We start from the raw sequence: 13,783 nt of genomic DNA, 5'->3' as shown, positions 1-13,783 counted from the left end.
TTAGCTCCGAGGCCTGCACGGGCCAGAGCACCAAAGAGCCAGCTGGTTTTTGCGGCCCAGGCCTTTAAACAAGGCTACATCTACCTCTGGCGCTTCGACTAACCAGGGCTCAGGCTTCACGAGGAGGAGACCGAGCTAAACCCCACAGGCCGGCAGAGAGTGGCTGGGTCTCGTTTCCTACGCCCCGACGTGCCGCCAGCCAGGACAGCGAGCGTCGCAGGGAGCCTAGAGACGCTGATCGGCTGCTGTCCCCCCCTTTAAGTAGGGGCTTTTCTGCACCCCCCCCCGCCCCAAGATGAAACCCCTCCACCCATTTCCGCTGATGGCGTTTACACACGGAGGGCTTTGCAAACAGCCTCGTGGCTCAGCAGTGGTGCCCACGCAGGCCCGGTGTCCCCGCCTGCAGGTCACGCCTCCGCTCTGGGGCACCACAGGCATCCCCAGAGCAGCGCCGGAGGCTGGCCCAGGGCGGGCACCCTGCCAGGAGCACCCCCGGGTTACCACGGCGTGGGCAGGAGGCAGCTCCCGAGCAGCCAGGCCGTCAGGCTCCGAGGAGACGGCTCCCAAGCGCCCGGTCCAGCCGGGAGAGCAGTGGCTGCGTGTCGGCTCCGACGCTTCCCCCTGCCCTGCCGGGCGGCCGCACCACAGCCTTTCCAAGCGCCCATTGCCCCGCGGGCGCTTGGCAGAGCAGCTCAAAGCACCTTGCTGGCGTCCATGGAGAGAGAACGGCGCCACCTCCTGGCTGAAAAATCCCTCCAGCTCATCACACCCAAGAGTTGCAGCTTCTGGGGGGGGGGGGGTCAGAAGCAGTGGGGCTGCAGCCACCCCGCCCCCAGCTTCATGTTGTAACAAAACACCCAATAGATGGTTTCCGTCCGCAGCACCCCGGACCTGAGCTGCGTGAAGCACTTCAGCGGGGAACAGCTCCAGCTGTACATGGGCTGAGCAGGCAGCCTTGGGGGAGCATCCCCCGTTCACATTTAGAGGGGGCTCCTGAAAGCAATGAACAAATATGTGCTGGGTCAGAGACAGGCAAGGCCTAGGCCGGTGCCGGGCAAGTGTATCATAGTTCTAACACCCCTCAATCCTGGCCTGCAACTCCCCTACTATCCCAGCCCTGGGCCCCCCCCCCCACAGGTCTGCCAGTGCCCCTCAGTCCTGACCCACAGCCCCCTGCTTTCCCAGCCTCCCTGTAACTCTGCTGCTGACGCACCTTTCGCTGTTCCGGGATCCTCGTGCACAGCTCCCATCCATGACAGCAGCATCCAGGGACAGTCTGATCCTGGGCCTGGAGACTGCCACCCCTGGCCAACAGCATGGTAGTTTTCTGGTGGAACAGAGCCGTATCCAGCCAGGGCTAAGTCTGTGTCTGTCGATGCTGCAATCAGAGGGGTGATTGCAGCACATGGGGGGGGGGGGGGAAGAGACACTAACTCAATTACAAATGGCTTAGGTGACTACCATAGCTGCAAAGCCTCAGGAGCACAAGGTCAAGCCCACCCGGGCCCCTGTGTACCCACTCGGACAGCTAGGCTGAAGTCCACACTGTTGCGGTTTCCCACCCTTTCAGCCTGCAACCAAACTGGGATTTGAACCTAGGCTCTCCTGGGAGAAACGCCCATTTAGCACTAGTCCGCTGCGCTGCAGAACCCTGTCCTCAGCCCAGGGACTGTTCCCAGAAAGAAGGAAGAGGCCTGGGGGGGGGGGGGGCAGTAGAATCGGTAAGAGGGACTCTAGCCACAAGTGACCATTTGCTGCATTTCTTAGGAAAATACTTTATTGTGGAAGTCGGTATTACATGAGCTTTCTATACAGTATAAAAACAAATTAGGCTCAATATATTAAACCAAACAGATCCACTGGCAAACAGGCGTCCCCTCCCTACAGCCACGCAGGCATCGGACCCAAGTTTCACTCACTGTATTACAGCAGCATCAGCTAGTGCAGAGACAGTGGCAACGTGTGAGAAGCCTGGGTTATTGCGCAGTGTCTGCCACCTTCCCTGGGGAAATGAAACACCCCACTGTACTACAGCCCACAGCAAGAACCTGCGAGGGACCCTAGCCCTGTGCCTGGGAGGGCGGGGGCGGGATGCCGTACATCGCACAATTCACTTTTGATTGTAACCCCATTGTTTGCGATAAGTTCAGATGTTTGGATCAGGGTCTCCCACCCTGGACTTTCCCTTTACTCCACAGATCAGAAGCCACCAGAGTCCCCCGCCCTCTCAAATGGAACCAATTTGAATACAGCTGCTTGCAGAGATTGCTGCTACACCGAGTTACTACACAGTAATTAGGCCAAGACGTTGGTTCTTGCACCGGCATCAGTGAAGGGAGTTATCACAGTCTGGGGAAGCGTCTGGATCTGGCGCTGATGAGGAACCAGCAGGGGGGAGCTCACACACTGGGTTTTTGTCAGTCCCCCCAGTGCAGGGAGAACTCCCAGCTCCAGGGGGATTTAGTGCCCCCAGGCCAACCCCCAGCAGGTTCTGAGCTCTCCAATACTTGTTAGTGTCTCTAATTTGTGTCCCGCTGTAAGGCCCAGGGTCTGTCACCATCCCCAGTAGAAAGAAGGCTCCTGCTCTGGGGCATTTATTTGCCAAAACAAGACCCTCTCCCTGCAAACCCAGCAAGCCTGTCTGGCAGCATTGTCCCTGGAGGAGCCTCCCAAAGCAGGAATTGTTCAGCATTTGCCTAACCCTTCCCCAGACCGCAGTGGACAACACCACTCAACATTTCCCAGGCTCCTGCACGCGGGAGCCTTGGTGCAGAAGAGCAGCGGCTCTCCCCAGGGACTCGCCCGGCCCGTGAAGATCCACATCTCCAGAAGGAAACAGATCGTGGGCATCAGATCTCAACGTTCAAAATAGATACCAGCAGCTAGGAGCCACTGCAGCTCAGGCAGGCTTACGGGAGGTAGTTTTGACCTCGCTCGTGCAGCTAAAACAGCTGAGAGGCCACAGCGGCATGGCTTCAATACAGGCTGGACACGCCGGTCCAGACTGCTGGCTACGTACTCACATTGCTAGCCCACCGCACTGCAGCTTTCCCGCTACTTTTAGCCACGCTAGCGAGATTAGCACCCGAGTGCCCGTGACACCTGGGACTGCAGTGCCGACATAGGGTCAGGGTGCAGTGTTCAATGGCGCTCAGCATGACTCTGCACCCGCTGCAGGATGTTTTACCAGGGACGTGGCCAGCAGGAGCGAGGCCAGCTCCAAGACCTTTGGAAAGCCCCGCTCCAAACAGCCCGAAGCCTAAGCAAGTCGTCTTCAGATTCACTATTGCTACTGGGCCAGTGTGAGCACTAGACAGCGGCCCAGTCACCTCACTGGCACGGAGGGCACAGATACACCTATTTTCTGTGGGTCACCAATCTGCGACTAGTGCAAAGAGCACGAGACCTTGTGTGACCCCCCCACAGCCTACGCTCAGGGAGCTGCTCTTCCCTGAGTGGCCAGAGTGTCGGCAGAGACCCAGCTCCCCCTAAGGAGAGGCTCCCTCTCATGACTTTGGGTCACCAGGAAGTAGATGGGGGTCTCCGTCCCAAACGAGCTGGTCACTGCCAGGAGAGCTTTCCCACGAAGGGCCAAACAGCTCCCATTGTTACGGCTTCACGGAGCGCCAGGCTGGGGACAGACCCACCCCTGGGCCCCTCGAAGAAGGTGGGCATGGCTTTCCTACCTGGTCCCACAAAGAAGGGGGATCCATGGAGCAGGTCTGCGCTGCCAGAACCATGGGCTCCCGGACAAGCGTGAATGGGGGCTGAAAGGCAAGCCAGCCCCATCCCCCCTCTCCTGCGGGAGCCGCAGTGACAGCACGATCCTGGGCACGCAGGGAAAAGGGTACTGCTCTGAGGTTGGAGAACGCATCGCAGCCACAGGGCTCAGAGCGCAGATGGCCAGCAACTCGCGGGCTGCACCTGCTGTCTGGGATGGGCGCTGCAGTGGCTCTGAGCAGGCAAGCCCAAGACATTAACAGCTGCCCAATCCCAGAGCCCCCCTCCCCAGGGCCTCGCTCATGCTTTTCAAGATTATTTTAGGGACTAGTGTGAAGAGGGGTTGGAACAGAGAAGTCCAGTGGCCACCTCTGCAGAGAGAGGGAGCCAGGAAAGTAGACTGGCCTGGGGGTTGCTAATGGACTACGACAAGGGGAAATAAGCTCCGGCCAGAGTCACCACATTCCTGGCAGCTCAACTCCACTGTGCAGTGAAATTGGGCTCCTCGCTGCAGCAAGCCAGCCTGGGCTCCTGCCCCTACAAGGCCTTGGGCTTGGCATTCAGGCGGATGATCTCCCTGTAGTCCCGGACAAACTCCCGCAGCCGGTCCATGTAGGGATTCACGTTTTCCTCCATCCACTCCTCCACCGTGTCGGGGAAGTAGATGCTTTCCAGCTGGGAGCGGAAGTTCTGGATGAAGTTCTCCCAGTCCTCATGGACCCTGGTGGCAGAAGGCGGCAGCGTGTCAGAGCCAGGAGCCTGCGGCATTTGCAGGGGTGCAGGCTGATTAACCACCATTGCCATAGGGCTCTGAGCGAGTCAGATGGGCACCATCGACCAGACGAACCCCACAGCATCACACCTGCTATCACCAGCCTAGCTCCTGCCACGGACAGATCTCCCCATGGACCTAGGATTTGCTCCATGCAGCGCTCCGGGTACAGGTGAAAGGCCCTGTTCTGTGAGCTCCTCCCGCGCCCCCCCAGCCACGGGGGCAGAGTCCTTTCAACATAGCAGGGGGCAACTGCATTGCCATGGTGACCAGCGGGGGCTCCGGGGCAGGCCCAGGCCCCCACGCTCTTTTGGAAGTTGATGATGCCCCGTGGAAGGCCCTCCTCCCCCTCCCTGCTTTACAGAGGGGCAGCCGAGCCCAGGGAGGGGCAGGGGTTGGTCCAAAGTCACTTGGGAAGCTTAGGCCAGAGCCAAGCCTCAGGCCCTGGTCTCCCAGCTCCCGGCCCAGCCCTCCTCCCGTCATTTTAGAACTAACTGCCCGGTACATAACCGGCTCCCACCCCTCCGGCCCCAGGAAGGCAGGATTGGGCTTTGTGGGAGTGTCCCCTGCTGGCACGCCATCGCCATGTCAAGAGACCCGGGGGCCCGGTGACCTCTTGCAGCTGGAAAGAGGCCACCAGTTCTCCGAGGAGAGCAGCAGGCCATTGCTGTGAGCACTGCACTAGGAACCCCAGCCCTGGGCCACACCCAGCGGCCAGGACTCCGCTCAAGTTAGGGCTGTCGCTTTGGATGCGACATCCCCAAAGGGGACAAGGGAAGCTGCCCCCTCCACCCCTCAGACAGGGAGAGGGGTTGGGTGGGGATCAAGGTTCAGGCTTGTGAGAGACCAGCCCCGGCTCTCAGCAACACGGGCAACTTGGTTTGGGCACTGCCTTTGCAGGGCACATGGCACTCCCTCCCTGCGTGCCCTCCCCAGGGCTGCGACAGGGCAGGCCCATACTGCCCCTCTCAGCCTTATGCCCGTTCACACAGGGCAGAGTTCAGATTCCTGCTCAGTGGGGACCTCGAGTGCAGAGGCCTCGCTCGTGGCGCAAGGCCTTCACCCCACCTCAGAGAAGAGCCCTGGGAAGGCGAGCGCTTGCTTCTGTTCCCCTTCCCTGACGGGAAGCAGGGTGAAAGCCTGGCCAGGAGCCCATCATCGCACAGAGACTCCGCCAGGCCCACACAGCAGTACGAGTCCCATCTACCCGCCCCCAAGAGTGGGCCAAGGGAGCCCCACGTACTTCAACACCTTGCTGCCGAAGTTCTCCAGGTTGCGCGGGTTGCCGAACCGGTGCTTCCTGTGGTACAGGCTGAACCAGCCCTTGATGGCACTGATGTGAGAGACAAACGGACCCCACCACAGAAACACCGGATTAGTTGTTTTGTAATTACGCCTCTCACTCTAGCAGGTCTCGCCAGCTAAAGCTAACCCTGGTGGGGGAGCCCCGTAACAAATTGCCAGAAAACTGGACTACAGGCAGGCCTGGCAGCAACATCTCTACTTGAGGGTTGTCCAACACTTTCCACTTGCTTATAACTTTGCCAAAAAGACTAGCTGTTTGGGCTGAAGTTTTCCAAGCCAGGCATCTGCCTCAGGCCGAGTTTTTATGTTAAAGTTTTAGCAAAAAGGGTTCAGCTGTTTGTAGTACGTGATCAGGGGAAAATACGTTAAGCCGGGTTATATATAAAAAAAGAAATCTGACCATCTTTTTCCTTGAGACGCTCCAGCACCCTCATGCTTTGGGGCAGGGATTTGAAATATGGCAGGGGTGTTGCCCTGGTGTCAGGGAGGTGCCTTTTGCCATTCTTGTGAAAAACTACCCAAATTTGGCCAAGTTATAAGCCTACGAGAAAATAAAATCTCTGTTTGCACGTGCTCAGTAGAGACTTGTTAAGAGTTGGGCAGCTAAATTCTCTAAAGCTTCCATGTGTACTGAGCATGCTCCATCCCCACACAGCTCCAGGTGCAATTGGCCTGTGCATGCACTATCCCCATAGCGCACCTGAGCATGCCTCATCTTGAGGCTGCAGGGGCTTAGCAGGACTTTCCTTGAAACTGCTCCCCACAGCAGCTGAGGGAGGCTGTAGTGCTGGGCACAGGAACAGAGCAAGCAGCATGTCTCCCCCAAGCACTTAATGCACCCGCTGCTGGCACCCAGGAGGAATAAGGCTGACTTGAATGCAGAGGGGACCAGAGCTGGAGCGGGGCATGCAGTGGAAAGGGGAGATTAGGACAAGGGCCCTGAAGGGTGGAGGCTGGGCAGGGAAAGAGACTGAAATCAGCCAAGGAGCTGGGCAAGGAGTCACTGATTCTGCACACCTCTGAACGAAAGCTAGACGTAGCAGAGACCAGAAAGGAGCTCCAGTAAACACCCCCACCCCCTCCCCCTCACAACAACCCAGCCCTTTGGGGTCAGCACCCAGACTCCAGCACGCCTCGACATGAGCTGCAAGACTAGGGTAGGGTACAGAGCCCAGCTTCCAGCCCCATAGCACCCTTTACCTTTCTTCCTCCAGGACTTTCGCAGTGCTCTCTTTTAACTGGCCATTGATTTGCTCGACCATGCGATAGATTTCAGAGCCGGGAAATGCGCCATTCCCTTCACTAGGAGAAACACACAGCAGGAGCAGATGTGAGCCACGGGATAGTTCCTGATACCACCAAGGAAGCAGATCCCCAAATCCCCATTTGCTCTCAGAGCTGATACAGGGGACTTTCCATTTCATCCAATTGCTGGTTAATGCGACCAACCTTTCTGGAATCAAAGGACACCCAGCTTCCGACTTCACACTTGCTGGACAGCCACTAATTCATCCCCACCAAGCCTTTTTGGTTTGGGCCAATGGCAATAGAAAGTTGGAATTTAATTAATAAGGATGTGGACAAGTTTCCAAGCAAGACAGGAAAGACGAGAGACCCCCAAAGACCACCCATGACTTCACCTAAGCTCTGTGTCAGACACAGCAGGTCCCGTTCTGTGCCAGGGACTCGGTCATTATGTAGAGAATAGGCTCAAATAGATGGGGAGAGACTAGATCACACTAAGAGGACAGCCCTGTGCATGGACTGATAGACAATAGGGATATTGGTTACATAGTTCTTACTGCAGATGTTTTAGGTACGTAAAACAAAGGTGCTTGCCATATTATGGAGATATTTCCTTTCTGGATGCTGTCTGAGTTACTCAGCTGCCCCCCCCCCGCCCATCACCACAGTGTCTGAGCACCTCAATATCGGATGTGTTTACTCACACAGCACCCCGTGAGGCAGGCAGGGCTGTTGTCCCCATGGCATAAATGGGAATGGCAGCACAGAGAGGCTAAGTGACTTGCCCAAGGTCACACAGGTGTCTATGGCAGAGCAGGGGAAAGAAGCAGAATCTCCCAAATCCCAGGCTACTTAACGACTGCACCCTCTGAATGCAAGAGAGTTCCTCCTGCCCCCGGCGTTTTACCCACTAGAGCATCACAAGTGGCATGCTGGACTGATCCAGCCCCGGATGAGAAGCCTTTTGCCATCAGCTGGAGTTGCAGTCACATCAGTGAAGGAAGGATCCTAAGAGCCAGACGACTCCTTGGAACTCAGAATTTGGGTGTTAGAACATCAGCACCAGGGCAAGACACTTGATTATCTTGCCGTTGAGGAGCCTTTAGAGAGACTCTAAACACAGGAGCTTGGATCCACCTCTCAGGAACATTTTGCCAGAGCTTTAGAGGGCTACAGAGGCTGCTAGAAATGAATTGAACCACTAGCCCGCTAGCCAGCAGCCACCACAAGACAAGCACTAAATTCAGGAGAGTAGCACTCTAGTGCAAGGAGGTGCTAACCGCAGGGTGCCTGGAGACCAGGTTCAAAGTGATGCCGGGACGCCTGCCCGCAGGACCGAGGCACCAAGCGGGTCACAGGAGAGGGGCAGGGGGAGATACATAGAGGCTGTTGGGGCATAGGCATAAGATGCCTGCACGCCAAGCGCCTGCTGCCGACGAGTCCAATGGGCATGGAACCTGGATGCTTCGGAGGAAGGGTCACCACTATGGAAGCAGCAGCTAAAACAGAGGATTGGTGGGTTAGACAGAGAAGAAAGGCCTAGTGGGTTAGGGCACTAGTTTGAGATGCAGGAGACCCACACTCCCCGTGACTCAGCTGGAGCGGATCACTTAGTCTCTCTGTGCAACCTGGCCCGTACAATGGGGATATGGCCCTGCCCTGCCTCAGGGGGGTCAGACAAATGTTACAGACACACACATAGGAGGTGCAGCAGGCTCCTGGGATGCGCTGGTAACACCCCACAAACAAGAGTTAACGGGAGGACTAGGGGACACAGCAGGCCAGCTGGGCTCCGTGACGGCTCAGCACAGCCCAGGAAAAGCACCTGGAGCCACAGCTGACGGGCAGCAGCCCCGGGAACCAGCCAGCTGGAACAGACTGGCCTGAGCAACGTACCACGTGCTCTTCTCTAGATGGATGTTCTGGAAGCCCAACACGTCCAGGATTTTCTTGTTAGTTGCTTCAGTAAATCCACCTGGGTGGGAGGGGGGAGATGACACACGGGTTAGCTGAAGGGGAGAGGACAGGACAGGCCAGGACAGAGCAGGCAGGAGAAGCCCTGAGAGGGAGTCTAAACTTTACCTAGATGGGGGCTGTACTGGCAGCTTGCTCGGAGCTCAAGGGGGGGGGGCACCTTCATCTTTAGGTCATGTCTGCACGTGGCGCTGGGGACATGGTCCCCATCTGAGGGGACACACCCGCGGTAGCACCCAGCCAGCCAGCGTGGCGAGGACCGTAGCGTAGCCATAGGAGCACAGGCAGCTGCGGGAGGAACCTGTCTGGAAGCCCTGGGTACGTGCTCGGGGTGGCCAGCCCCACTGACCGCCGCCCATGCTACCATGGGTCCACTAGGTGTAGCATGTGCCAGCTGAATGAGAGCTACATGGGCACATCGCCACAGGCTGGGAGCTGCCCACACACTAGGGAAATGGGAGGCACGTGGGAGGATGCACTGCGGCTGTCCCCTGTTATCAAGGGAAAAACAAAATACCCAGGAAAGCACTGCGAGCATCAAGCCACAAACAGGCCGAATGCACAGGACGGATATTGTATGTCCTATGGAGGAACACCAGCTACTAGCCAACCCCAGCGCCTGCCGGGCATACCGACTTCCAGCCCTAGGCATCGGAGAGCCTTTGGAACACTAGACACTGCTAGCTTGTACAAGGGGCTGTGTCTGGGGAACCCCTTGGCCAAATGACCTCACGTTTCCCTCACCAGCCCTCCCCCTGTTCCCGATGCGGCACCGGGATTCTGGAAGCAGTCAGAGAATGCGTGGGGATGGTACAGCATTCTGAAACACCCGCTCTTGGACAGAAAGCTCCGCTCAGCCCGATCTGTATAACAGTGCACATGTGCGTGCACCCCCCCACACACACACACCCCTGCCCCGTAGGAAGAACATCTTAATGGTGATCACTGAATAAAAATAGCACGAAGGACCAAAATGCCCCCAAAAAGCTCAATACTATTTTACAGGCAACCTTTACTCTCCTGGCTGTCAGCATGCAGGTTCAAGGCCAAACTAGTTGCTTTTCCAGGACAAAATATTCACCCATCAGGGAAACAAACAGCACAACTGCATTGCTCAGCTAGTGAGCAACACTCCTGGAGGGAGCAGCGCTGCATGTATTTAGCAGGCAGGCTGGGTTGAGGCCACAGAAACATAGAGTATCTTGCCAGAGAATTGCATAATTCTGGTATTCCTCCTCTCACCACAGGAACTCCAAGCTTGGTGGGCTAGGAGTTCTGACACTGTTGTTTTAATCCCAGCCTTCCCACTGATGCGCTGGGTGCTCCTGGGCAAGTCACTAAAGGCTGGTCTACACACACTATTGGTACAGCTTTACCTACATCGGTTTGAAACCTGGATAGCTAAAGCTGCACAACCCCCTAGTGTGGACAGATGGAGTTACACTGGTATGAAGGGTTCACATACCCGTAGAGCTCATTCCTGTAAATTACGGGCGATAAGTGATTATATATATGTGTGTATAAAAAATGTATAGCTCCCTATAATGATAGAGGCCGAGTGATACCGCATTGATGCTGGTGGGTAGGACAGCTGCCTTTCATTCAGGATAAATGTGAGAAGCTGCCAGAAAAGCACTGGGAACGTGGTCCCAAGAGAGTGCTTTTAAAGCAGAGTGCTGGCTGGAAAGAGGCTGGGAGTGTGAGTAAAGACACTGCCTCCTGTTTGATTCCTTCTGTGTCCAGGGATGCAGAACTTTGTAAATCTTGCCGAGAAACACCTGACTCCTTCATCAATTTGGCCTCCTAACAAAAACAACCCACAAGACCTTGAACACTGGCTAACTGCTTGGGTCAAAAGGGGTAACTATAGATCTCATACACGTAGAGGAAACTGTTAAAAATTGGTCTAAACACAGTTTTTTGTACGAAGTCTTAGAGGAAGCCAGAGATTAAACTGCACAAGGGGTCAGTGGTAGACCCAGGAATAGAACCCAGGAGTCCTGACTCCTAGTCACCTGGTCTAATTGCTAGGCCATGCTGATTCTCACGTTAGAGAGCTGAGTTAATTCAGGCTTGGTGACACCAGCCCGCACTGTATGCCCTGGCAGCGAGCCCCTCACCGTTCACTAGTGTCTGCAGACACATGGCCAGGGACGGGATCCCCACCGGCAGCAGCTCACACAGCACGGAGTAGTGGTCGTACCTGCGGGGAAAGGAGAGCAACAGCACGTGGTCACGCTGCAGAACCCCCTGCCCATCAGTGGCCTGCTATCAGGACAGCAGCAGCAGAATGGTATCCCCAGCCCATCACCCTCTGCCAGCTGTTGTACTGTCTCACCGCAGTCCCTTGGCATCGCACTGGGAGGCAGATGCACACACAGCCGCGGTGGACAGCCCCAGATCCTGCCACTGATGATCTGTAGGGTCCCTAAGCTGCCCTGAGCCCCAGCAGGAATCCCCAACTCCCACTGCCCTGAGGGACTTCTGCCAGCCCCGCAGCTATCCCTGCCCCTTTCTCGCCAGAGCTCCACACCAGCTTCTGCTCGTCTGTGCTGCAGGCAGCCCCTTTGAGAGCCGTTCCAGCAGGCTGGTGCACTGGTGCTGCGGGGCATGGCCACAGGCCAGAAGAAGAACATTGTGCAACCGTCGGGGACTCCGCAGGGGACTTCTCCTGCTGCACAGCCTAGGATTCCAGGTGCATTTCTATCTAACCAGGGCAGGAGATTTGGTCAGGAAAAGCGGTAACAGCAGGAGAAGCAAAGGAAAGTGTGCGGGGGGCGGCAGTTAGTGAAGTATAGGGCTGGAGCTGGGATGGACCCGGGAGGTCCCCAGCTGCCTGTCAGGGCAGGGCTGCTCCCTATTAGAGTTCTTTCCAGTCCCCAGCATGGCAGCTTTCACCCTTCCCCTCAGGAAAAGGATCCGTAGGTGAAGGGATCCTCCCGCAGGCTCAGTCTATTTTGCCCCATCTCTCTGGATGCCGTTGCCCCTAGTTACCTCCCCCTCTCCCCTGCCTTGTATCACCTGCTGTGACATGACCCCTCGCTTATTTCCAGACTGATGGATCCTCCCCTCAGCCACCCAGCCAAGCTGGACGATTTTGATCTCACTCCCCCATAACCCCGCCCCCCAGCTCACTAATCCCGTCTGATGCTCTTCTCCGAGCTCCTGGCAGGTCATCGGGATCTTCCCACTCAAGGGTCGCCCCGGCTGAAGGCAGCGTTCCAGCTGCGGCCATGGCACAGCAAAGCGAGCAAAGCCTGGGACTGCTCTCATCTCGCCCGCTGTCCATTCCCCCCCCAGGGGAGAGGTCACGTTCTCTGCAAGCAGCGTGTGTTAGCCTGGCGCTCGCTCAGAAGCAGAGGGACAGCCGTTCCCCCTGCTGCCCTCCGGTCCCTAGTGCAGGGCCTCACCTTTGCCACCCCGTGAGCGCAATTCCCTGGAACTTGATGAGTGGGAACTTGGACATGGCCTGGATCACCTTCAGCCAGCTCAGGTGGTTTTTCAGGTGGTAATTTAAAGGGGTCCAGGCCTGCGCGGGGCCGGTGGTGCCTTTGAAGGCACTCGCGAACCACACCGATTTGAAGCCACTGTCTGCGTACTTTGAAATAAACTTTCCTAAGAGAGATGGAGATACCATGATCAGCAAACAGCTGGAAAACATCTGCCAGTGCCAACAGGCTGAGCTTCAACACAGCACTCCCAAAGGGCGCCAGCCCTGGGCCCCACACAGACCCACCAGCACCGCTGAGTGGCTGACAAGCGGAGGCAGAGACACACTGCTCCTGTTGCAAGCCATAGGCATGGGCCCACACACCAGCCGGAGAACTAACACCATTACCCACCTATCCGTTCCTCTTGTCTGGGGCTGGCAACAGGATGCTGGCGGGTGGCTCAGAAGTTTGTTAGGCTCCATCCTAGATCTTACGCTACCTTTAAGTAACCGGTTCAAATGTGACCCAGACTAGCAAAGAGTAAGAGGGTCATCAGCTGGCAGCCCCATGGCAGTGAAATGGGGGGACTCTGCCAACCTCCTAGGCACCAGGGGTCCACGGCACAAAAAAGTCACAGTCACAACCGGGACAAAGCGAAGGACATCAGCAGGGCAGGACACAAAGGAAACGTGACCCTGATTTCCATGGCGCCGTCCCCAGCTTACACCAGGGCTCAACTTGGCCTTTAACCTCCCGACATGCAATCTGGCAAGTCTCCCAAAGCAGCTCATGGATGAAACCGTCACAGGCTCTGCCCCTTACCTATCTGCTCAGTGTCAAAGTCTGGGGCGTAAAACCACAGCACTGGGGAGGCATGCTTCGGTATGCCAGACTCTGCAGGACAAAAAAAAAAAACAAAAAACCTGGAGGGGAGAGAATGCAACAGCATCTCTGCCAATAGCTCCAGGGGAGGAGAGAGAAGGCTGGTGGGGAAACCCGCCCCACAACCGCATTCCACCAGCCCAGACCCCCCTTGCTCCCTACACGAAGAGTTGGGGTGACTGTGAGCAGGATACACAACTCCAAACTGCACAGATATAAGTGAGTCCAGAAGCATTCCACACTATGGGCAGGGACCAGGGGTGCTGGCGGGGGAGGGGGGAGCCCCCCGCCCCCGAGAGAAGCACGGCCTTAGGGGAAGGGGCAGCCTGAAGGGCAGGGCCATGTTTCTGGCACCTGTGCCCCCCCCCCACTTTTTAGGGACCTTCCACCGCTCCTGGTGGGGACACCACCAAACCCCCAGGAGACACTCTAGTGTCCGTACTACACTTTCTCC

At 56.9% G+C, this 13,783-nt stretch overlaps 1 protein-coding gene across 7 annotated transcripts in view; it reads right to left on the bottom strand.

Annotated features, from left to right (window-relative positions):
* Nucleotides 1-1,759: 1,759 nt before the first annotated feature.
* Nucleotides 1,760-13,783, bottom strand: part of LOC140918062 (hexosaminidase D) — a 38,133-nt gene continuing 26,109 nt past the window's right edge. For all 7 annotated transcript variants that reach the window (XM_078854515.1, XM_073361672.2, XM_073361669.2 and 4 more), the window contains 7 exons: nucleotides 13,270-13,341; nucleotides 12,427-12,631; nucleotides 11,137-11,219; nucleotides 8,939-9,017; nucleotides 6,998-7,099; nucleotides 5,736-5,825; nucleotides 1,760-4,441 (listed from right to left, as the gene is read on the bottom strand). In XM_078854515.1, the coding sequence (XP_078710641.1) occupies nucleotides 4,258-4,441; nucleotides 5,736-5,825; nucleotides 6,998-7,099; nucleotides 8,939-9,017; nucleotides 11,137-11,219; nucleotides 12,427-12,631; nucleotides 13,270-13,341 (815 nt within the window). In that variant the 3' untranslated portion in view covers nucleotides 1,760-4,257. The remainder of the gene's footprint in view (nucleotides 4,442-5,735; nucleotides 5,826-6,997; nucleotides 7,100-8,938; nucleotides 9,018-11,136; nucleotides 11,220-12,426; nucleotides 12,632-13,269; nucleotides 13,342-13,783) is intronic.

This window comes from Lepidochelys kempii, chromosome 10 (assembly GCF_965140285.1).
Source record: "Lepidochelys kempii isolate rLepKem1 chromosome 10, rLepKem1.hap1, whole genome shotgun sequence".
Taxonomy (NCBI): Eukaryota; Metazoa; Chordata; order Testudines; family Cheloniidae; genus Lepidochelys; species Lepidochelys kempii.
The sequence above is the reverse complement of the archived record's forward strand: the minus strand, read 5'-3'. Positions and strand labels throughout refer to the sequence as shown.